Here is a 23108-nt window from a genome sequence, read left to right as displayed (position 1 = left end):
CCTTGGGCCCATCTAGCCCATGCCAGCCTCATCTTCTGCCTGGTCACATTTACCTGCACCTGGACCACAGCCCTCCAAATCCCTCCCATCCATGTACTTATCCAAACATCTCTTCAAAGGTGCAGTTGAACCCACATCCACCACTTTCACAATCAGCCCATTCCAAACTTGCGCCACCCTTTGAGTGAGAAAGCTCCCCCAGAGGTTCTCCTTAAGTACTTCGATTTTCACCCTAAACTTATGACCTTTAGTTCCGCTCGCACCCAAGCTGAGAGGAAAAAGGCACAAAGTTCAGACCTGTGTCCACAAATGGGGCATTGAGTACAGGAGATGTTATGTTGAAGTTGCATAAGATGTTGGTGAGGCTGAATTTGGACTACCATGTGCTGTGCTGGTCGTCTACTACGGGAAAGATAGCAATGAAATTTTTCTGTAAGAGGCCGTGGAGTTAAGGTGAGGGGGAGGGGAGGAAGATTTCATTGGAATTTGAGAGGCAGCTTTTTGTTTACACAGAGGTGGTGCATATATGGTATGAGCTTCCAGAGGAAGTGGTAGAGGTTGGTACAATAAACAACTTTTAAAAGAGTCTTGGAGAGGTACGGGGATAGGGAAATGCTTCGAAGAATATGGGCCCATGACTGGCAAATGGGACTAGCTTGGCTGGTCATCTTGTTCAGCATGGGCCAGTCGGGCCGAAGGACCTGTTTCCGTGCTGTATTACTCTATGACACCACTGATCTCGGGCTAAAAAAAATACCCAGTGGGGCTTCAGGCACCGTTGTTGAGTTTTGAAGGAACAAACAAAATGGGCAATATTCTACAACACATATTCTCACATCTCTCTCCCCCTGGCCTAGAAATTTATGTTTTTTTATCCTGTTCCTTGTTTTAAACTTTTCACTCAGAGGATGGCCCGTACATGGAATGCGCAGCCAGAGGCAATTCAGCCCAAAATGTCAACTGTACTTTTTTCCGTAGATGCTGCCTGGCTGCTGAATTCCTCCAGCATTTTATGTGTGCTGCTCAAATTTCCAGCATCTGCAGATTTTCTCTTGTTTGTGATTTGATTAATTCTGGAGGGTTGTTTTTTTCTCTCTCAATCTGTGGTACTTCTTGGCTCTGACAGTTTCTTGTCACTATTAGAGAGCCAGCTGACAGGGAGTGTGTGTCGGAGAGCCAGTGCTTTAACAATCTTCAAATTATTTCTGTGGTGAAAAACTGGCCAGGGACCCTCAGGTAGCACGTGCCGCCAGCTACTTCCAAGTGTTGAGCAACGAGCTAACGTGGAAAAGGGAGAGAAAATCTCTTGAGCAGGCAGTGAGCAGAGGAAGAAAAGATCTGGACTGGAGCAAGAGAGGGTGAGCAGGCAGTGACATAGAGAATGGGAGAGGGAGGCAGAGTGAGGGAAAAGAGAGCTGAGGAGATAGAGATGGAGAGTAGCTGAAAACAGGAGAGTGAAAGAGGCTGGGACACAATGTAGAAAGGAAGATGAGGATGAAAAAGAGAAGGGCAAAAGAGAATGTTGAAGAGAGAGAGAGAAAGAGAAAACGAACAACTAGAGAGGAGTGAAAAGAAGAGGGAAAGAATATTGGGGGGGAAGAACGGTGGGAGAAGGCCAGTAGGGGTTGGAGAGGAATGAACCGACAGCTGAAAGGGTGAGAGAGAGTCAGAGGAACATAGACAGAAGGGTTTCGGCCCAAAACGTCGTCACTACCTCCTCCCATAGATGCTGTCTGGCCTGCTGAGTTCTGCCAGCATTTTGTGTTTTTATTTATTTCCAGCATCTGCAGATTCACTCGTGCAGCTCAAGTTCCTGTTTGGCTTTCAATCCATTGCTTGTTGCACCCCCTTCAGGATGTTTAATGTATTTCAGGGGCTTTACAAGACTTCTGTGTGTCTGGCTTTCTTAACAGTCATTACAAGGAGGTGGAATACATTTGAATTGCAATATGGAAAAACAGTAGATCTGCACACAGTAAGATCCCACAAGCAGCAAAGTGATAACTAATCACTTTATAAGCACAAGAGGTTCTGCAGATTTTGGAAATCTTGAGCAACGCACACAAAACGCTGGAGGAACTCAGCAAGTCAGGCAGCATCCATGCAGAGGAATAAACACTCACAGTTTCAGGCTGAGACCCTTCATCTGGACAGGAGAGGAAGCAGGAAGAAGCCAGAGTAAGAAAGTGGGGGGAAGGAGGCGTACAAACTGGCGGGTGATAGGTGAAACCAGGTGAGGGAAGGGTTTGAAGAAACTGTGAGGTGATAGGTGGAAGAGGTAGGAAGCTGAAGAAAATGGACTATGATCAAAAACTAGTTGACCATAGAAGAAATGGAAGGAAGAGGGGCGCCATAGGGAGGAAATGGGCAGGTGAGGAAAAGAGAAGGGCTAAGAGTGGATCCAGAATGTTGAATGGAAAAAGAGAGAAGGGAGAAGGGGAAGAAATTCCTGGAAGTTAGAGAAACTGACGTTCATGCCATCAGGTTGGAGGCTCCCGGACAGGATATGAGGTGTTGCTCCTCAAACCTAAGTATGGCCTCATCGTGGTACTAGAAGAGGCCATGGACCAATGCATCAAAATGGGAAGTCACATTCAAATGGATGGCCACTGGGAGAACCTGCCTGTTATTGGCAGATGGAGCAAATGTGCTTGACTAACCATTTTATCTGTTTTAGTCATGTGGACTGAAGGGGAAAGGTTAGTGAGATGCTGGGGATAATTCCCATTCCCTTCTCTTTTGGGACCATTTGTAGAAGCAGACAGATTTTCAGTTTAAAGTTAACACTCATGATGCTGTGACATCCTTTAGTCCTGCACTCAGGTATAGGCCTGGGTTTCAGAATCAGAATCACTTCATTGCCAATATGTGAAACATACTAGAATTAATTGTGGTTCGGTGCCAAACATAAAACACAGGACAATACCATAACAGGCAACACAATAGCAACCCACAATTTACAAGGCAAAACTGCAAACAGCCACGAGCAATCAACAATTAGCAGATTGGTCACATGCAGACATCAATAATCAAACTTAAATAAATGCAAACATATAATTTGCTGTTGGTAATTAAATCAACAGACCAAGGAGAGCAGGAAGGACCATTTAACGGTTGTTGTGCAGCAACAGTTAGGGTATTAACGTCAGTGAGTTTTATGGAGAAGCTGGATAGCTACAGGAAAGAAGCTTCAGAGATGACATGTAGTTCTGGTGGAGATGGCTGTAGTTGGTTTATTATTGTCACAGGGACTGAAAACCGTTGTTTACCAATCTATGCCCACAGATCCCTTCAGAACGTATCTACATCAATGTAATATCAAGAGAAACAGAATAACAAAATGCAGAATATTGTGTTACATTTACTGTTACTGCCAAAATGCAGTGCAATTAGACAAAGAAGTATTAGGTCCATGACAATTTAGGATGTGAGATCAAGAGTTCACCTTTATCCTACGACAAGTACATCCAAGAGCCTTATAACAATGGGTTAGAAACTGCCATTGAGCCTGGTGGTGCAGGTTTTAAAACTTTTGCATCTTCTGCTCAGCAGACGGGGTTATAAGAGAGAACGTGGGTTCTGGTTATGTTGGCTGCTTTCCCTGGACATCAGGAAGTGTAGTCAGAGCCCATTGAGGGGAGGCTGGTTTTTGTGATGGACTAAGTTTTGTTCGCAGCCCTCTTGATTTTCTCGTGGTTTTGGACAGAACAGTTGCCATACCAAGCTGTAATGTTCCTTCCCCACCCCACCCCACTTTCTTATTCTGGATGCTGCCCTTTCTCTTTGCCATCCTGCTGAGGTGTCTCAGCCCAATTCCTTACTTACTTATTTGTTTCCCTTCCCACCAAGAGGACCACAACGTTGTCATGGAGGCTTGCGTGCCTCAGTGACCTAGAGAGCTATGCTGGCTGGAGTCGGGGCTTTACGCTTTGGCTCTTGGTAGGGTCACCCAAGCCAAACAGGTCAAAGGGTAGAGACCAGTCTAAGAGTGGTCCACCGGTCCTCCAGGTTCGGGGGTTCAGCTCAGGGCTAATAACCCTGACTGTTAAAAACCGTTACGGAAACAGCAAATAAAGAATCCTAGATCTGAGTGGCCGAGGCCAGTCAGAAGCTTCAGTGCTGCCCTAAATGCCAGCGGTGTAATGGGCAATAAGTAAATGATTCCGCTCCAGAGATGCCACCTGACCTGCTGAGTTCCTCCAGCGTTTTGTGCATTTCACCCAGATGGGATGCTGTCTGTGGTGTCGTCGGACTTGTACTCCAGAACAGTCTGGCAGAGAAAATATTGACAGAGAGAGCTACCAACCCAGCCTTGGCTGACGTCGAAGGAAGCAGCAGTGCATGATTTCAATAGAAGACTTTTTTCTAATAACATGAGTAAGTCTGCAGATGTTGGAAACCCAAAGCACAAAATGTTGGAGGAACTCTGCGGGTCAGGCAGCATCTATGGAAATGAATAAGCAGTTGGCATTTCTGGCCAAGAACCTTTTTCAAGACTGGAAGGGAAGGGGGAAGATGCTAAACTCTTACTTATTTAGCTCAGGAAACAATCATTGTTCACAATTTTTGCAACAATCTTTAAATCTGGCTGAGCATGATCACATGTAAAAACATTGTTTATGATTTATTGAGAAGATCTTCAACCACTGCCCATATCTTGTCCCCAGACTCGCCCTCTTTTAGAAAACAGCTGAGTTTTTAAAAAAAATTTCTTCCTTTTTGCAGACCCCAAGTTTGTTGGATCTTTCTGGATCCCCGAGAGCGACAACCCAGACGATGATAAGCTCTATTTCTTCTTCCGGGAGATAGCCGTCGAAGGACAGGACCTCGGGAAGTCCACCTTCTCGCGGGTTGGCCAGCTGTGTCGGGTGGGTAATCGAAGCTTGGCGATGGAGTGGGGACTTCTGACCTCCCTCCCCAAGTCCAAAGTGTGGAGTGAGAGAGTCACCATCCTTGAATGGGTCTGTTGTTTCACTGAGCTTGGTATAGCTGCAGTCATAACGATATGAAATGGATAAGCCTCATATTTGACCTCTGGTGTTCCAGACAGTTATGGATAAAGATACACGTGCAACTTTAATCATGATTGCTGACTGATTGATGTTGTAAATCCCGCCCCCCCCACCCGATGGTTCAGTGTTAGCACAAGGAACTTAGAATATAGAACGCTACAGATCATGCTGACCTTTTAACCAATTCTAAGAGCAATGTAATCCTTCCATCCTATATAGTCCTTCATTTTTCTATCATCCATCTGCCTTTCTAAGATTCTCTTAAATGTCCAAAATGTATCTGCACCTACCACCACTACTGGCAGGATATTCCATGCACCCACAACTCTGTGTAAAGAACATACAAAGGATTTTGATAATTCCTGTCAATTAATTTTTATGACTCTGTAACTATATGAATTTAAGTTGTCTCATTGAGACAGGAGGTCGGCGTTAGACAGGTTACTGCAGACTAACTTTTGTACAGATGGGATCAAGGCAGGACGTTGAGACAGGGAAGAGATTTTATGCTAATGTTCTAAGTTCAAAGTAAAGCGAGTCTCCAGGTGGCTGTGGATCATGAGGTGCGACCCGTGTCCAGTGCTGCTGGGTCACTAATCAGGGCCTGATCAACCCTGGCTGGATCACCTGGATGACGGTGTCTGATGTTGAAAGACCCAAAACACCCAATGACCCCAGGTTACATCACTGATGATGTGTCCCAGCACATCCTAGGATGTACCTCAGCATCATTATCTAAGTACATATGCGTCACCATATAAAACCCTGAGATTAATCTGTGACATAGATGTACTTTGATAATAAATTTACTTTGAACTTTAAATGCTGTGCCTTTACTGGACTCGAGGCCTCCAAAAAAACTTCGGCCCATCAATGTTCTAAAAGAAAGGAAATGTAAGTTTGCACTTGACAATATGCACAAATGGTAATGGGAGGGTAATCAGATAACTTCTTTAGTTACCAGAGTCATAAAGATACAGAGCACAGAAACAGGTCCTTCAGCCATCTGGGTCCATGCTAGACATCAACCACACATTTCTACTAATCCTACAGTAGCTCCTCTTATTCTCTCTGCATTCCATCAACTCTCTGTAGACGCTAGCCGTAAGATATAGGAGCAGAAACGGGCCATTTGGCCCATCAAGTCTGCTCTGCCATTTCGTCATGGCTGATCCATTTTCCCTGTCAGCCCCCAGTCTCCTGCTTTCTCTCCTGTATTCCTCCATGGCCTGACTAATCAAGAACCTATTCATCTCTGCATTAAATATACCCAATGACTTGGCATCCACAGCCGCTTGTGACAATTAATTCCACAGATTCACCACTCTCTGGCTTACAGATATTCCTCCTGACCTCCGTTCTAAATGGGTGCTCCTCTTTTCTGAGGCTTTGTCCTCTGGTCTCACACTCCCCACCACAGGAAGCATCTTCTACATCTCCTCTGTTGTGGCTTCCAGTGAGGTCACCCCTCATTCTTCTGAGTTCCAGTGAGTAGAAGCCCAGAGCCGTCAAACTCTTCTCGTATGAAAAGCCTTTCAATCCCAAAATCATTTTCCTGCCCCTCTGTCGAACCGTCTCCAAAGTCAACACATCCTTCCTTAGATAAGAGGCCCAAAACTGCTCTCAATACAAGTGAGGCCTCACCAGTGCTTTATAAAGCCTCAACATTACATCCTTGCTTTCATATTCTAGTCAACACTCATATTCACATTAATGGTCAGTTACTTCTGCTGATTAACCTACTAACGAGCACGTCTTTGGGATGCAGGATGAGATGGGAACACCCGGAGGAAACCACGTGATCAAATGCGAAACACGCAAACTCCACACAGAAAGCAACGGAGGTCAGGATTGAACCTGGGTCACTAGAGCCTGGGTCCAATATCCTGGTTAAAGGTTAAGCCACTTGATGAGGGAGATAGCAATACGCAATGTCTAACATCCATCTTAAAGACCGTGGAAGGGCCTAAGCTTAACAGCTCACCTGAAAAGATACGATTTTGATAGGGCAGAGCATCTTCATAAGACCAGAAGACACAGGAGCAGAATTAGGCCATTCAGCCCATCGTGTTTACTGCACCATTCGATCATGACAAATTTATTATCCCTCTTAACCCCGTTCTCTTGATTTCTCCTCATATTCTTTGATGCCCTGACTAGTCAGGATCATATCAACCTCTCCTTTAAATATATCCAATGACTTGGTCTCCATCGCTGTTTGTGGCAATAAATTCCTCTGGTCTAAAAGGACATCCTTCTAATATGAGTCTATGCCCTCTGGTCCTAGACTCCCCCACCATTAGAAACATCCTCTCCACATCTGCTCTATTAAGACCTTTCAGTTTTCAGTAGGTTTCATTTCTTCTAAACTCCGGTAACTACAGGCTCAGAGCTATTAAATGCTTCTCTACGTTAACCCTTTAATTCCTGGAATCATTCTCATAAGCCTCCTCTGGACCTTCTCTGATGCCAGCACATCCTATCTTATACATGGGATCTAAATCATCTCATAACACACCAAATGTGGTCTGACCAATGCCTTATAAAGTCTCAACAGTAGATGCTTGCTTTTATATTCTGATCACATTAGGGGTCCTGGTCTAGTTCCTGGAGTGTGACTTGAGTCCCCGAGCCTAATCCTTGAATCCGTTGTGCCTACACTCCAGCTGCCCCCACACTGCGCGGATATACAATCCATCTGATCTGGATTGTTACACCTCTTGTCGCACTGGGTAAACACTCGTCGTCTGGCAGCGTGGAAGGGCTTGCCAGACCCAGTTCTTCAGGAGTGGGTCCTTGTCTCTTCACTTCCCAGTTATAAATAATGACCTCTAGGAAAGGACAGCACTGGAACGCAAACAAACCACAGCATGGTTTATTAATAGAGCACTCAGCGGGGAATGGAAAATTGTAATCGAGTATTAATCTTCAGCCTTGAAGCAAAAACACCACAGAAGAATCCTTGAAGGGCAATGCAAACTGTATGCTACTTACATCACAGAAGATGGGTGTCTTTTTAGACACATAGAATACAGAATTGACAGCACAGTGCTGGCGCTTTGCCCCGCAGTGTTGTGCTGACTTTTTAACCTACTCTAAGATCAATCTAACCCTTCCCCCCCAACAACACTCCGTTTTTCCCCCATCCATATGCCTATGTAAGGTTTCGTAAACGTCCCTAATGTATCTGCCTCTACCACCACCCCGTGGCAGGTGTGAAAGCACCCAGCACTCTGTGTGAAAGACTTATCTCTGACATCTCCTCTATTGTTTCTTCCAATCACCTTAAAACTATGTCCCCTTGCATGAGCTATTTCCGCCTCCAGCCCTGTGAGGGCGTCCACCACTCTCTCTGTGAAAAAAAACACATACATCTGACATCCCCCCCATCACCTTAAAATTATGCTCTATATATTATTAGCTATTTCTCCCTTGGGAAAAAGTCTCTGGCTGTCCACTCAATCTATTCCTCTTTATCAAGTCACCTCTCATCCTCCTTTGCTCCAAAGAGGAAAAAAAAACTAGCTTGCTCAACATCTTCCAGAAGGTATGGTTCTGGAAGAACTGGAGATCTCGGGCTTGAGAAAATTATATGGTTAATTCAGTGTTTCCAGAAATATGATGTAGATCCGTTAACGTGAATGAAAGTAAGGACGATAACAGAGTATGGGCCTGAGGGGCTGGGTGATCTATGCCAGTCCCTCTGCTCTCTAACAAAGTCAACTTAGGTTGAAGAAGCTTTCAAAAAAATTGGCAGAACAAATGGCCTAAAAGTCCCAGAGTTAGAGTGTTCAATGTGGCAGTACGTTCCGGGTACTCACCACTCTCTTTGTAAAAGAAACCTACCTTTGTCATCTCCCACACACGTTCCTCCAGTCACATTAAATAGATGTTCTCTGGTACTGGGCCATACCAGGCAGCATCCTGGTAAATCTCTGCACCTGCGGTAATTCGTCCACATCCTACCTATAGCAAAGCGACCAGAACGGAACACAACAGTCTAAGGCTACATCCACACTAGACCGGATAATTTTAAAAAAGCCAGTTTCGCATAAAAACGATAGGTGTCCACACTATGCGTTTTTGAAAATATCTCTGTCCACAGTGAAATGGACAGCTGTTGGCTCTCGCGCAGGAGAACTTAAAAGTAAGAAAAACAAATACTGGAGCGTATGGAGGCAACCGACAGGGAGTTCACGGGCAGTATGACCCGGCTGATGACGAACATTGAAAAACTAACTAACTCTGTTGCATTAATAAAGCACCTTGTTAAATGTATAAAACATGTCTGCATCAGTGTTATCTTGTATTTCCATACAATGTTACATTAGGCTGTTACACATCTATTGTCAGAGAAGTACTTGCATAAATAGGTAAACCACCTTCATACGAGCAAGGACAGAAAACAGGGCAAAGTAAGTATACTTATTTATTCAGTAAGTTATGGGTCAAAGTATTTGGTGAGTACATTTCTAACTCTTCTGGCGTCAGTTTCGTTACCATCTGTTCTGAAATTGTTAGGTTGTGTTCAAGAAAACAATGAAATAGTGCGCTGCCATCTGACAGCGTTTTCAGATTTCTCCGGTTACCCCGTCCACACTGCTCTGACCAATCCAGCATTTTCAAAGTTACACACTTTGGAGAGCGTTTCTGGAAAGCTCTGGTTTCGGGGGATGAAAATGCCATTTTAGTGTGGACGGAGGGTAAAAACGAAGAGAAAAAGCTTCAGTTATGGATTTATCCGGCGTAGTGTGGACGTAGCCTAAGAGTGGTGTCTGTGTAGTTAAGTGTGGGCTTTTCAAGCACAACAGTCTTTAGAGATTGCAGAGAATGGCGTGTAAAACAAAACAAAAGATCCAGTGAGCAGCACTGTGGGCGAAAATGCCTTAGAAATGAGAGAGTTCAGAGCAGAATGGCCAAACTGGTTCAGGATGGCGGGAAGGGAACAGTAAATCAAACAGCCATGCATTACAACAGTGTTATGCAGAAGAGCATTTTGGACACACAATATGTTGAACCTTGAAGTGGATGGGCTACATCAGCAAAAGACCACGAACATACACTCAGTAGACCCTTCATAAGGTACCTAATAGAGTGGCCACTGTATTAAACATCGAGGAAGCAGTTGATTAAATGAGTAGCCAGTCCCCCCAGGAACGCAGGACGTGCCAGCTTTCTTCTCTTGTCCTCCCTAACGTCTCCCTCTCCTTCACTGCATGGAAAGGAGCTCCCAGTGTGGTAGATTACTGATACCCTTTGCAAATGGCCATTCTGTTTTCGGGGGTGGGGGGATGGATTCCTGCCTCCACCCGTAATCAGTGGCCTTTCCCATGTGCTGGGGGGGTGATGAGATCTGCTGAGTCACTGTGTGTTTCCTTTTCCCTCCTCCTCTGGGAATATGAAGGCTGCTTCTCCCGTTCCAATATTTCCAAAATTCCCTCATGGGCTGTGAGAGATGTGAGTGTTAGGAACATAGGAGCAAAAGAAAGCCATTCAGCCCTTTGGGCTGCTGCACCATTTATCAAGATCATAGCTGCTCTTCCTCAACAGTTGTACATTTTTCCAAATTATTTAAAATCCAGTGATCTACTGATTGATCTCCGCCTTCTTGAGAGAAGAAACTTAATAGATTTTGCACAGAAAGAAGCTTTTTGGCCCACCATTCCTGTGCTGACCATGATTTCAGGTTAAATTAATCCTGTTGTCGTGTGGCGGCCTGATTTCTACCCTGCTAAAGTCAGACGGCGACACAAAGACACGTCCTCTTACTTATGCCTTGAAAAGGATCCCACTCCGGACCATCAGAAAATTGTCTCTGACATCATCACTAAACTAATCAAATCTGGAGAACTCCCATCTACTGTCACCAACCTCATAGTTCCCTAACCCTGCACTGCTCGTTTCTACCTCCTACCCAAGATCCACAAACCTGACTATCCAGGTAGGCCTGCTGTCTCTGCCTGCTCCTGCGCCACTGAACACGTTCCACGTACCTCGACACCATTTTATCCCCCGTGGTTCAGTCCCTGCCCACCTACATCTGCAACACTTCACATGCTCTTGATCTCCTCAATAACGTTCAATCCCCTGGCTCTAATCACCTCATTTTCATCATGGATGTCCAGTCCCTATACACTTCTATCCCTCATCAAGAAGGCCTTAAAGCTTCCCCCACACCTTGTGCTCTAGGCCCTAGCTATGCCTGTCCTTTCATTGTCTACATAGAACAGTCCATGTTCCAAGCATTCCCTGGTAATGTTCCCCACCCCTTCCAGCACCATTAGTGCTACTACATGCACTCATGCTGAGCCCGTCAATTTCAACAACTTTGCCTCCTACCTCCACCCTGCCCTTAAATTTACTAGGTCCATTCCTGACCCTTCCCTCCCCTTTTTTGATGTCTCTGTAACTATCTCTGGAGACAAACTGTCCACCGGTATCTTTTATAAACCTACCGATTCCCATTGTTATCTCGACTACCCCTCTTCCCACCCTGTCTCCAGTAAAAATGCTATTCCTTTTAATCAGTTCCTTCATCTCAACCGCGCCTGTTTCCAGGATAAGGCCTTCCTTTCTATGACATCAGAAAATATCTTGCCCTGCTCATCTTCTTCAACCTTTCCCCCCTCACCTTAAAACTATGCCCTCTAATATTTGAAATTTCCCCTTTGAGTAAAAGGCACTATCTACCCTCTCCATGCCTGCATGATTTCATATACTTCTATTTCTGAAATATTTATAAGTCTTATTTCAGTCCCATAGGGCTGACCCTTGGCCTGCAAACACATATTCTCTGCATTCACCTTGTTGGGCTCTATATGGTTAGGATAACAGGGGCTTAGGGAATTAACTTGCCAGTACATAGAACAGTACAGCATAGGAGCAAGTCCTCTGGCCCGTAGTTAGTGTGGCCCAGCAGCAGAGCAACTAGCATAACGCTTTGCAGTGCCAGTGATCAGAGCTTAATTTCTGCCATTGTCTGTCGGGAGTTCATATGTTCTCCCTATGACCGGGTGTGCCTCCTCTGGCCACTACGGTTCCCTCCCACATTCCAAAGACATACGCGTTAGTAAGTTGTGGGCATGCTATGTGAGTGGTGGTGGAAGTGTAGTAACACTTGTGGGTTGCCCCCAGCAAATCCTCAGATTGTTTTGGTCGTTGACGCAATGACATATTTCACTGTATAAATAAATCTAATCTTTAGTACCAAACTAATTACACCACTCTTCGCACTTTCATATGCCTACCCAAGAGCCTCTTAAACAGCTCTGACATATTTCCCTCCTCTACTACCCCTGGCAGCATGTTCCGAGCAATGTAAGAAAAAACTTGCCTGCTCATCTTCTGTGCTTAGCCCCTCGTAATTTAAATGCATGCCCCCTAGCATCTGTAATTTCAGCCCTAGCAAAAAGATATCAGATGACTATCTATGCCCCTCATAATCTGACAAACTTTTGTCAGATCTTCCCTCAGCTTCTGCCACTCCAAAGGAAACTATTTAAGTTAGTCCAGTCTCTCCTTATAGCACACACTTTTAATCCAGGCAGCATCCCGGTACTCTCTCCAAAGCCTCCATAGCCTTCCTATGACGGGGAAATCAGAGTGCAATACCGCAGGTGCAGCCTAGCCTGAGTTTTATAAATCCACAGCGTAACTTCCTGACTCTTGAACTTGATGCGTGACTCATAAGGGCAAGCAATTCCGTACACCCCCTTCACCGCCTTGTCAACCTGTGCAGTCACTTTCAAGGAGCCGCCTGTCATTACTTGTTTAACTATCTTCTTCTTTATTTCAGAATGATCACGGAGGCTTGAGAAGTCTGGTGAACAAGTGGACAACATTCCTGAAGGCGCGGTTAATCTGCTCGGTCCCAGGCAATGAAGGGATTGACACTCATTTCGATGAGCTTAGTAAGTGGTGTTAGTCTTTATTATTACTGTACTCTATTCTTCATTCAGTAAAGCCAATGATAGCAGTAAGTAACCGTGTCGGTTACGCAAATTCACCACCTCCATCCTCATTCACCATCTTGCACATGAGGTCCAGAGGAATGAGAGCTTCAAGTCCTAGGTGTGAACATCACCAATGGCCTGTCCTGGTCCAACCATGTTGATGTCGTGGCCAAGAGAGCCCAACAACACCTCTACTTCTTCAGCCATGATCAAATTGCAGAGCAGAGTTGATGGGCTGAATGGCCTAGTTTTTTCCCAATGTCATATGGTCTATGGGAGGATACCGAACTTTGGTTTGGCTCTGTCGACCTTTACTGTAAGTTTATTGATGCACTATAGAAAGCATTCTAGTTAGATACATAATGACTTGGTACGGCATCTGCTCTGCATGTCAATACAAGAAACCGCAGAGAACTGAGGACACAGCTCAGTACTTCACAGAAACCAGCCTCCTTTCATGGACTCTGTCTGCACTGTCTCAGTAAATCAGCGAGCATAATCAAAGAGCCCACCCACCCTGGACCCTCACTCTTCTTCCTTCTCCCGTCGAGCAGAAGGACGTACCACCAGGCCCAAGGACAGCTTTCGGCCCATTGTTATCAGACTCTTGTACAGGACTCTTGTACAATGAGTTAGACTCGTGACTTCACAATCTATCTCATTATGATCTTGCATTTTATCATTTACCTGCTCTGCACTTTTTCTGGTAGATTTTACACTTTATTCTGCATTGTTATTGTTTTACCTCATTCTAGCTCAATACACTGTGTATTCAATATACTCAACACACTCCCTGTCCCTTTCCCCATCCCAGTTTCACTCTGCCTCCTCCTCCAGCTGCCTATCACCTCTCTCATGATTCTGCCTTCTTCTACTACAGTGCTTTCCCCTTACATTCCTTCTTCACCTTTCCTGCCTATCCCCTCCCTGCTTCCCCTCCCCCACCCCTTGATCTTTCCTCTGATTGGTTTTTCACCTTGCACCTACCAGCTTTCTCCTTTCCACCCTCCCCCCCCCCCCCACCTTCTTTATAGGGCCCTGCCCCCCCCTTCAGTCCTGACGAAGGGTCTTGGCCCGAAACGTTGACTGCTCATTTCCACGGATGCTGCCCGACCTACTGAGTTCCTCCAGCTTGTTGTACGAATAGCTCATCTCCCTCTGCTGGGAAGAGGAGAGCGTGGCAAGAGATCTCTGCGGTCCTGCAGCTGTGATTTTCTCCTACAAAGGGTGCTTCCCTGCTGTCTACCAAGTCGTCACACTAGCCTCCTCCTCAACTAACTCCACCTGGTGGCTATAAAGTGGTGCTCGTCAGTCAGGAGGCATAATGGATGTGATGCTTGCTGCATGAGTAATCCAAGAAAAGTGTAAGAAGATGAGAAAATAGGGACAGGAGTAGACAACTGGCCCCTCAAGCCCAACCCATCAGTCAATATAATCATGGCTGATCTACGGCAAGCCTCATAGAACATAGCATGGTACAGTACAGGCTCTTTGGCCACTTGATGTTTTAAACTACTCCAAGATCAATCTAACACTTCCCTCCCACACAGCCCTGCACTTTTCATTCATGTGACTATCTACAAGTCTCCTAAATGTCACGAATGTATCTGCACTACCACCACCCCTGGCAGTGAGGTCCACACACTCACTGACCTCTGACATCCCCTTTATACTTTCACCCAATCACCTTAAGATTATGCCCTCCGATATTGGCCATTTCCACCCTGGGGAAAAAAGGGCAGGCTGTCTGCTCTATCAATCCCTGTAATCAAGTCCATCAAGTCACCTCTCAGCCTCTTTCCCTCCAAAGATAAAAGCCCTAGCTTGCTCAACCTTTCCACATAAGACATGCGCTCTAGTCCAGGCAGCATGCTGGTAAATCTCCTCCACACCCTCTCTAAACCTTCCAAATCCTTCCAGTAATAAGGTGACCAGAACTGAACATAATACTCAAAGTCTGGTTTAATAGGACTTTATAGAGCTGCAAAATTACCTCACAGTACTTGAACTCCAATCCCTGACTAATGAAAGGAAGCCCACCATTGCCTTCTCTACGTCAGTACTGGAGGTCCACAACACTCATTCACCAGATTCTTCTAAGGTTTATCTCCTCCACTTTAAATGCTACTAATGATTTAGTTTCCACGATTCTCCAGAATAGAGAATTGGGGTTCATCGTCTCTGAAAAAAAAATTTCTCCACACCGCCGTTTTAAATGACTGTCCATTCTCTTGTAAATATATCCCTTTGTTTGAGATTTTGAATGTTTACCCTGTCATTTCCCTAGATGTCACATGTTTCAGTAGCATCATGGTCAACTTTTCTAAACCCCGTAGGAACATGGACCCAAACCTGTTTGGCTTCACTTAATTGGACAACTTCACATCCCAGGAATTAGTCTGGATGAATTTCTTTCAGACTGCCTCCAATGCTATCATATTCTAGGCATCTAAGATAAGAGGAGACATAGACAGAGTGGACAGCCAGTGTCTTTTCCCCAGGGTAGCAATGCTACAAAGAGTCAAACTGATTGGAGATAAGTATTGGGGGGGGGGGGGGGGGGGAATATCTTTGAATTAGCAAGTGAGAGAGTGGCACCATTGCAGAGCAAGAGCCATTTGAAAAGGACAGGTCTCCTTGGGCTGGGAAATGACACTGGAGAGGTAGTAATGGCAGGTAAACTTAAGACATATTTTGCGTAAGTCTTCACTGTGGAAGATGGTATCAGTATGCCAGGTTTTTGGGAGCACCAGGGGGCAAAAGTGATGTAGTTGCTATTACTAAGGAGAAGGTGCTTGGGAAGCTGAAAGCTTGGGAAGAAAAGGGGGCCTTTTCTAGCTGGCTGCCAGTGACTAGTGAAGTTCTGCCGTGGTCGGTGTTGGGACCACTTCTTTTCACGTTGCATGTCAATGATTTGGATGACGGAATTTGTGACATTATGGCCAAGTTTACGAATGATACAAAGGTAGGTGGAGGGGCAAGTAGTGTTGAAAGCAGGGAGTCTGCTGTTGAACTTGGACAGATTGGGATAGTGGGGGAAAAAATGGCAGATGGAATATAGTGTAGGGAAATGTGTGCTCATGCACTTTGGTGGAAGCAATAAAGGCAAAAATCAGAGGTGCAAAGAGACTTAGGAGTCCTCGTACAAGACTCCTTAAAGGTTAACCTGCAAGTTGAGTCAGTAGTAAGGAAGGTAAGTGCAAAATGTTAGTGCTCATTACAAGAGAACTGGAATATAAAAGCAAGAATGTAATGCTGAGGCTTTATAAGGCTTTGGTCATACCACACTTAGAGTATAGTGAGCAGGTTTGGGCCCCTTATCTGAGAAAAGATGTGCTGGCATTGGAGTGTGTCAAGAGGATGTTCACAAGAATGATTCTGGGAATGAAAGGGTTAATGTATGAGGAGCGTTTGATTGCTCTGGGTCTATACTTGTTGGAGCTTAGAAGAATTGGGGTGGGGGAGCTCATTGAAACCTACTGAATATTGAAGGGCTGAGACAGAGTGAATGTAGAGACAATGTTTCCTATAGTTTGGGAGTCCAAGATCAGAGGGCACCGCTTCAGAATAGAGGGATGTCCATTTAGGACAGAGATGAGAAAGACTTTCTTTAGCCAGAGCATGGTGAATCTGTGGAATTCATTGCCACAGACGGCTGTGGAGGCCAAGTCATTGGATATATTTAAAGCAGATGTTGCTAGGTTCTTAAATAGTCAGGATGTCAGGGGTTATGGGGAGAAGGCAGGAGAATAGGGCTGACAGGAATGGTGCGGCAGACTCGATGTCTGTCCTGGTCCAACCACATTGATGTCATGGCCAAGAAAACTCACATGATCTTGTGCTCTTATAACCATAACCATATAACAATCACAACACGGAAACAGGCCATCTCGGCCCTCCTAGTCCGTGCCGAACTCTTAATCTCACCTAGTCCCACCTACCCGCACTCAGCCCATAACCCTCCACTCCTTTCCTGTCCATATACCTATCCAATTTTACCTTAAATGACACAACTGAACTGGCCTCTACTACTTCTACAGGAAGCTCATTCCACACAGCTATCACTCTCTGAGTGAAGAAATACCCCCTCGTGTTTCCCTTAAACTTTTGCCCCCTAACTCTCAAATCATGTCCTCTCGTTTGAATCTCCCCTACCCTCAATGGAAACAGCCTATTCACGTCAACTCTATCTATCCCTCTCAAAATTTTAAATACCTCGATCAAATCCCCCCTCAACCTTCTACGCTCCAATGAATAGAGACCTAACTTGTTCAACCTTTCTCTGTAACTTAAGTGCTGAAACCCAGGTAACATCTTAGTAAATCGTCTCTGCACTCACTCTAATTTATTGATATCTTTCCTATAATTCGGTGACCAGAACTGTACACAATATTCTAAATTTGGCCTTACCAATGCCTTGTACAATTTTAACATTACATCCCAACTTCTGTACTCAATGCTGTGAGAGGTAGTTTTTTTATAGCGTAGTAAATGTATTAAACATGCTGCCAACAAAGCAGAATAAAGTGCAAAATATTCGATACGTTTCAATGTAAAAGATACTGAAAGAGTGCATTACAGGTAAATGATAAATTGCAAAATCATAACAAGGTAGGTTGTAAGGCCAAGTGTCATTCTGGTCATACACAAGGCCGTTCAAGATTCTGATCATAGTCGGGGCAAAACTTATCCTCAAGCCCGATGGTGCGTGCTTTTAGGCTTTTGTATCTACTGCCTGATGGGAGGGGGGAGAATAAATAATGACACACACGAAATGCTGGAGGAACTCAGCAGGCCAGGCAGCATCTAGGGAAAGAGTACAGTCGACATTTAAAGCCTGTCGAAGGGTTTCGGCCCGAAACATTGACTGCACTCTTTTCCATAGATGCTGCCGGACCTTGCTGAGTTCCTCCAGCATTTTGTATGCTGTGTCGTTTTTCCAGCATCTGCAGATTTCCTCTTGTTAATGTTTAGGGTGGGTGGGGTCTTATGGTGGCTGCTTTACTAAGGCAATGAGAAGTATAGAGAGACCCCATGGACAGGAACCCATGTGGCGTGCTGTGGCGCGTCCACAATTCTCTTGAGATTTTCGTGGCCGTGTGCAGGGCGGTTGTTGTACCACTTTGCTATGCATCCAGACAGACTGCTTTCTTTGGGGCAACATTTCTGACATTGAATCCAGCAACGTCACCTACCCACGTCATAATCTGAACGGAGCAGCTAAACATTGAGTACTCTTAACTCTGCGACTTACTTCATTTGAACTCAACCCTGTCCTCAACCACTTTGCTCTGCCAATTGTTGTGAAATTGAAGGCTGCTTCTTTTTATGTCCAAATTGTTAAAAACACTGGGGCCGGCATAGATCACCCAGATCCTCGGGCCAATACTCACATAGGTTAATGGCTGCACGTTTCTGGAAACATTCAACCATAAAAAGATCTCATTCTGAGATCTCCAGTTCTTCCAAAATCATACCTTCTGGAAAAGGTTAATGAAGCTAGGGCTTTTCTCTTTGGACCGAGGAAGCATGAGAGGTGACTTGGTTGAGGTATACAGGATGATAAGAGGCATCGATTGAGTTGAAAGCCAGAGACTTTTTCCCAAGGCGGAAATGGCATAATGTACGACATAATTTTAAGGTGCTTGGAGGAATGTCAGAGGAAACTTTTCTTTTCACACTGTGAGTGGTGGGTGTTGGGAACGCATTGTCAGGGGTCATGATAGGGGCATTTAAGAGACTCAGAGACAGACACATGGATGAAAGAAAAATGGAGGGTTATGTGGGAAGGAAGGGTTAGATTAAAAGATTGGCACAATATTATGGGCCAAAAGGCTTTACTCTTCTATGCTCTATGTTCTGGGGGAGAGAAGTCCATATTTTTATGTTCCTTTGTGCTTAACAAGTGCTTCCTAAGATCTTTCCTGAAGGACCTGGCACTGAAGCAAGGACAAGCTCTCACCCTGTGTGTGGCTGCACACAGGAATCTAGTTGGTGGTCAGAGTTCCCCTGAGGAATTCCACTTGGTTCAGGAACAGTTACTACCTCTCAGCCATCAGGCTCTTGAACGAACGGGAATAACTACACTCACTCGGCCCATCCACTGAGATGTTCTCACAACCAATGATCTCGCTTTAAGGACTCTTTATCTCTTGCTCTGGTTATTTATTGCTATTTATTTATTTTTGCATTTACACATGTTTGGCACAGCATTGTGTGCTGAGGGGCCTACATTGTACTGTAGGTTTTCTATGTTCTACGCACAGTTTCTTATCTCTATGCTCTGGATGATCCTTCATAGATCCTGTTACAGTTACTATTCTATAGATTTGCTGAGTATATCCATGGGAAAATGAGTATATGGTGATGTATATGTACCTTGATAATAACATTTACCTTGAACTTCAATTGCTGGAGTTAATAAATGGGATTGACATGGAGACTAGATCCTGGACTACATACAGTCTGACCAAAGAATGAGGCCACCTCCAAGCTTGTCACACACCGGTTATCATTTATTTAATGCTCCGTTTGATCTTTCAACAGGGGATGTTTTCTTCCTGCAAACAAGAGATCGCAGGAACCCTCTAGTCTACACTGTCTTCAGTACCTCAAGGTGAGAACATCTGAGGTCAATGCATAGTGACAAGGTTTTGTACAAGCTCCAAGAGGGAATGGTAAACTCATTTCAATAATGTGGTGGGTTATCTTTTACCTTCACTGATATGGCTTGCTTCATCTATAATAACCATTGTGAGCTACTGGCTGAGATATTAAGAAAGTTCAGATTTAAATTCATTTATTTATCACTTGTTGTACATCGAAACATCCTGTGAAATGTATGATCTTCATTATAACCCAACACAACCTGAGGACCTGCTGGAGGAAATCTCGTGTTGCCACACGTTCTGGCAGCAATACAGCATGCCCATGTACCAGTTAGTAGGTTAATTGGTCATTGTAACTTGTCCTGTGGTTAGGTGAGGGTTAAATTAGTGGGTTGCTAGGCAGCATGGCTCATTGGGCAGGAAGGGCCGGTTCTGCGCTGTATCTCTAAATAATAAAAAAATAAATATCCACACAAGCCAGAACACCCAAATCTTTCAGGAAGTGGCATTACCTGCATCTAAAGGACCATTTTGTTCAAATCAGCATCCCACTCTGACAGAGTTAATGAATAAATTGATTATTAATTTATTGAGATGAATTGATAAATCCTCTGAAAAGTATGAAATGCTAACACTCCGTTGTGAGCTAATGGGCAAGTATATTTCAGGGGAGAACAGAAAAAACTGTGTATTAGGATGTGTAGTAATCATTTGTCGTGTTGTTACTAATTGATAGACTGCATCTTAGGGTGGAGGGTAGGTCATGGTTATTAGGTCAGATACCGGACACTGAGAGGAGGGGACACAATGATTGATGCACACACCAGGTACTGAGGATGGGGACACAATGATTGATGCACGCAGGAGATAATCAGGGTCGGTACCCATGATCATTGTGCACAGTAGATTCTGAGGGTGGGGACATAATGATTGATGCACATACAGGATACTGAAAGTGGGGACACATTGATCGATGCACACGCTGGGAAAGGAAAGGGAGGGGGTACGCATACAGTAACACACCAGGGATAAACCTTGTAATTGGTAAATAGACCAGGGTGTGGAAGTGAACTGCATTACCAATGCAGATGTGCAGGGATTCGGAACATCTGTAACACAGCTGTGCAGTGGTGGCAACCCACAGATTCTAGTCTGCTGGCTTCCCAGCACGACCAGCCATTTAATGCGTCATGTTGTTTCTTTCAGCAATGTGTTCAAAGGCTCCGCCGTGTGCGTGTACAGCATGAATGACATCCGCAGAGCTTTCCTGGGGCCCTTTGCACACAAGGAGGGCCCAAACTATCAGTGGGTCCCCTATCAGGGAAAGGTGCCTTACCCCCGACCAGGAATGGTGAGTGGATTAATGTAACCATAACCATAACTTGGTGATGGGCATCACTATGCTGTTATACCCTACAACCTTTATACACTGCCTATACTTGTGAGGGATTAATTCTGCAATATTTTGAGTGTAAATAAGGTACCAGGTAACCATTCGGCCCATTGACTTATAGGAGCTCTCTGAAAAAATTACCCAATGGAGCAAACTCCTCTTCTTTCCCTCGATATCCCATTGTTCCATCGCATTGTAACATATGGCTCAAGTGGATGCCAGCCTGTATCAGCCAGGGCACTGAGTATAGAAGTAGGGAGGTTATGTTGCAGATAAGCCCTCACTCAGAGTACCGAGTTCAGTTTTGCTCACCTTGCCGTAGGAAAGATGCTATTAAGCCAAAAAGAGTGTAGGAAAGATTCATGAGGATATTGCTAAGACTTGAGGGACTGAGTAAAAGGGAGAGGTTAGGACAAATTTCCTTGGGGTGGAGGAGACTCTAGGCGGTGACCTCATAGAGTGTAGCAAATCCTGAGGGTCACATGTCAGTCTTTTTCGCTGGGTTGGGGAATCAAGAACTAGAGGATAGTGAGAAGAGGGCAATTTAATAGGAACTTGAGGGGCAACTTGTTTTACACAGAGGGTGGCTCCTGCATGGAACGAGCTGCTAGAGGAAATGGCTGAGGCAGATACATTAACATTGGACAGATACATGGATAGGAAAAGTTAGAAAGATGAGCACCAAGCGCAGGCAAGTGGGACAAGTTTAGATAACAGCCATATAGGCATGGACCAGTTGAGCCTTAGGGCCTGTTTCCATGCAGTAAGGCTCATTGTCTCTGTGATTGTAAGCTTCTTTCTGAATGTTGGATGTCACTCAGACGGGCAAGTGGAGCGTGCTCCCTCATTCTCCTGATTTGTTTCTTCAGTAGTCTTTTGGGGAGTCAAGATGAAGCACACAAAACAGAATTGTTCAGTTTTAGAATCATACAGCACTACAGCACAGAAACAGGCCCTTCGCCTCATCTAGCCCCTGCAGAGCTGTTATTCTACCTAGTCCCATCGATCCACTCCATTCCTCTCCCACCTGTGTACTTGTCTAAACCTCTCTTAAATGTTGCAATCAAACCAGCATCCACCACTTCCACTGACAGCTCAATCCGGTCTTACACCACCCTCTGACTGTAGAAGTTCTTCCTCAGATTGCCCTGAAATATTTCACCTGTCACCCTAAACATTAGGTTATGAAATTTATTTTAAAAATCCTTGTAATGCTTCTAAGGCCTATTAAGTAACTGCACAAGACCTAATACATGTATAAAACATATCTAGAATTAACTATCCAATAGAGTTTGCCCTTCATCTATCCAAGTACATTAGCAAACACTGAAGTAATGATAAATCACAACTATAACTAGAAGTGGTTTTCACTGATTGAGTTTGCTACTGTTCCCCGTATCTAAGATAGAGACAGTTCTCATGGCAGCTTGTAATGTTTCTCTCTCCCCCCTCCAGTGTCCCAGCAAAACCTTTGGAGGCTTCCAGTCCACCAAGGAGTTCCCTGACGACGTGGTGTTGTTTGCCCGTAACCATCCCCTGATGTACAATCCGATTTACCCCATCAACCACCGGCCAATCCTCACCAAGACCAACGTTGACTACAGTTTCATGCAGATCGTGGTGGACAGAGTGGATGCAGGAGATGGTCGCTATGACGTCATGTTTATCGGCACAGGTACTTTTTTTTCTGAAAGTGCCTCCTGACTTCTTTTGTGCACTGAGTGCGGTCAAGACACTGGTGCCTCCCCTCATTAGAAGCAGGAGTCGGTCTTTAGGCCGCTCGATCCTGTTCCGGCTTTCATCAAAGATGATGGCTGGACTTCCACTTCAGGGCCTTTTTTCCTGCACTGCCCCCTTGTGTCTTGATTAATAAAAAAATTACCTCAGAACCAGAATCAGGTTTATTGTGCCTGACATACAGTAAGTCATGAAATTTATGGAGGGGAGTAAACACTCCTCCCCTATGATTAGTTACTGCCTACACCACTGGCATTTAGGACAACAATGAAGGTCTCCAGGTCCTGTGCTACCTGCCAGTGTTGTACATGGTTCGTACGTGCCAAAAACAAATGTGGGCAGTACTCATCATGCCACTGCCAGCCATGCAAATCCTGAGTGAAGCCTCAGGAATACCATCACACAC

The 23108-nt window shown here is 44.9% G+C and overlaps 1 protein-coding gene across 5 annotated transcripts in view; it reads left to right on the top strand.

Annotated features, from left to right (window-relative positions):
• Positions 1-23108, top strand: part of LOC140741739 (semaphorin-3A-like) — a 232579-nt gene that overhangs the window by 186530 nt on the left and 22941 nt on the right. For all 5 annotated transcript variants that reach the window (XM_073072064.1, XM_073072068.1, XM_073072066.1 and 2 more), the window contains exons 8-12: positions 4726-4868; positions 12808-12922; positions 19511-19580; positions 20779-20923; positions 22421-22640. In XM_073072064.1, the coding sequence (XP_072928165.1) occupies positions 4726-4868; positions 12808-12922; positions 19511-19580; positions 20779-20923; positions 22421-22640 (693 nt within the window). The remainder of the gene's footprint in view (positions 1-4725; positions 4869-12807; positions 12923-19510; positions 19581-20778; positions 20924-22420; positions 22641-23108) is intronic.

Source organism: Hemitrygon akajei, chromosome 19 (assembly GCF_048418815.1).
Source record: "Hemitrygon akajei chromosome 19, sHemAka1.3, whole genome shotgun sequence".
Classification (NCBI taxonomy): Eukaryota; Metazoa; Chordata; class Chondrichthyes; order Myliobatiformes; family Dasyatidae; genus Hemitrygon; species Hemitrygon akajei.
The sequence above is the reverse complement of the archived record's forward strand: the minus strand, read 5'-3'. Positions and strand labels throughout refer to the sequence as shown.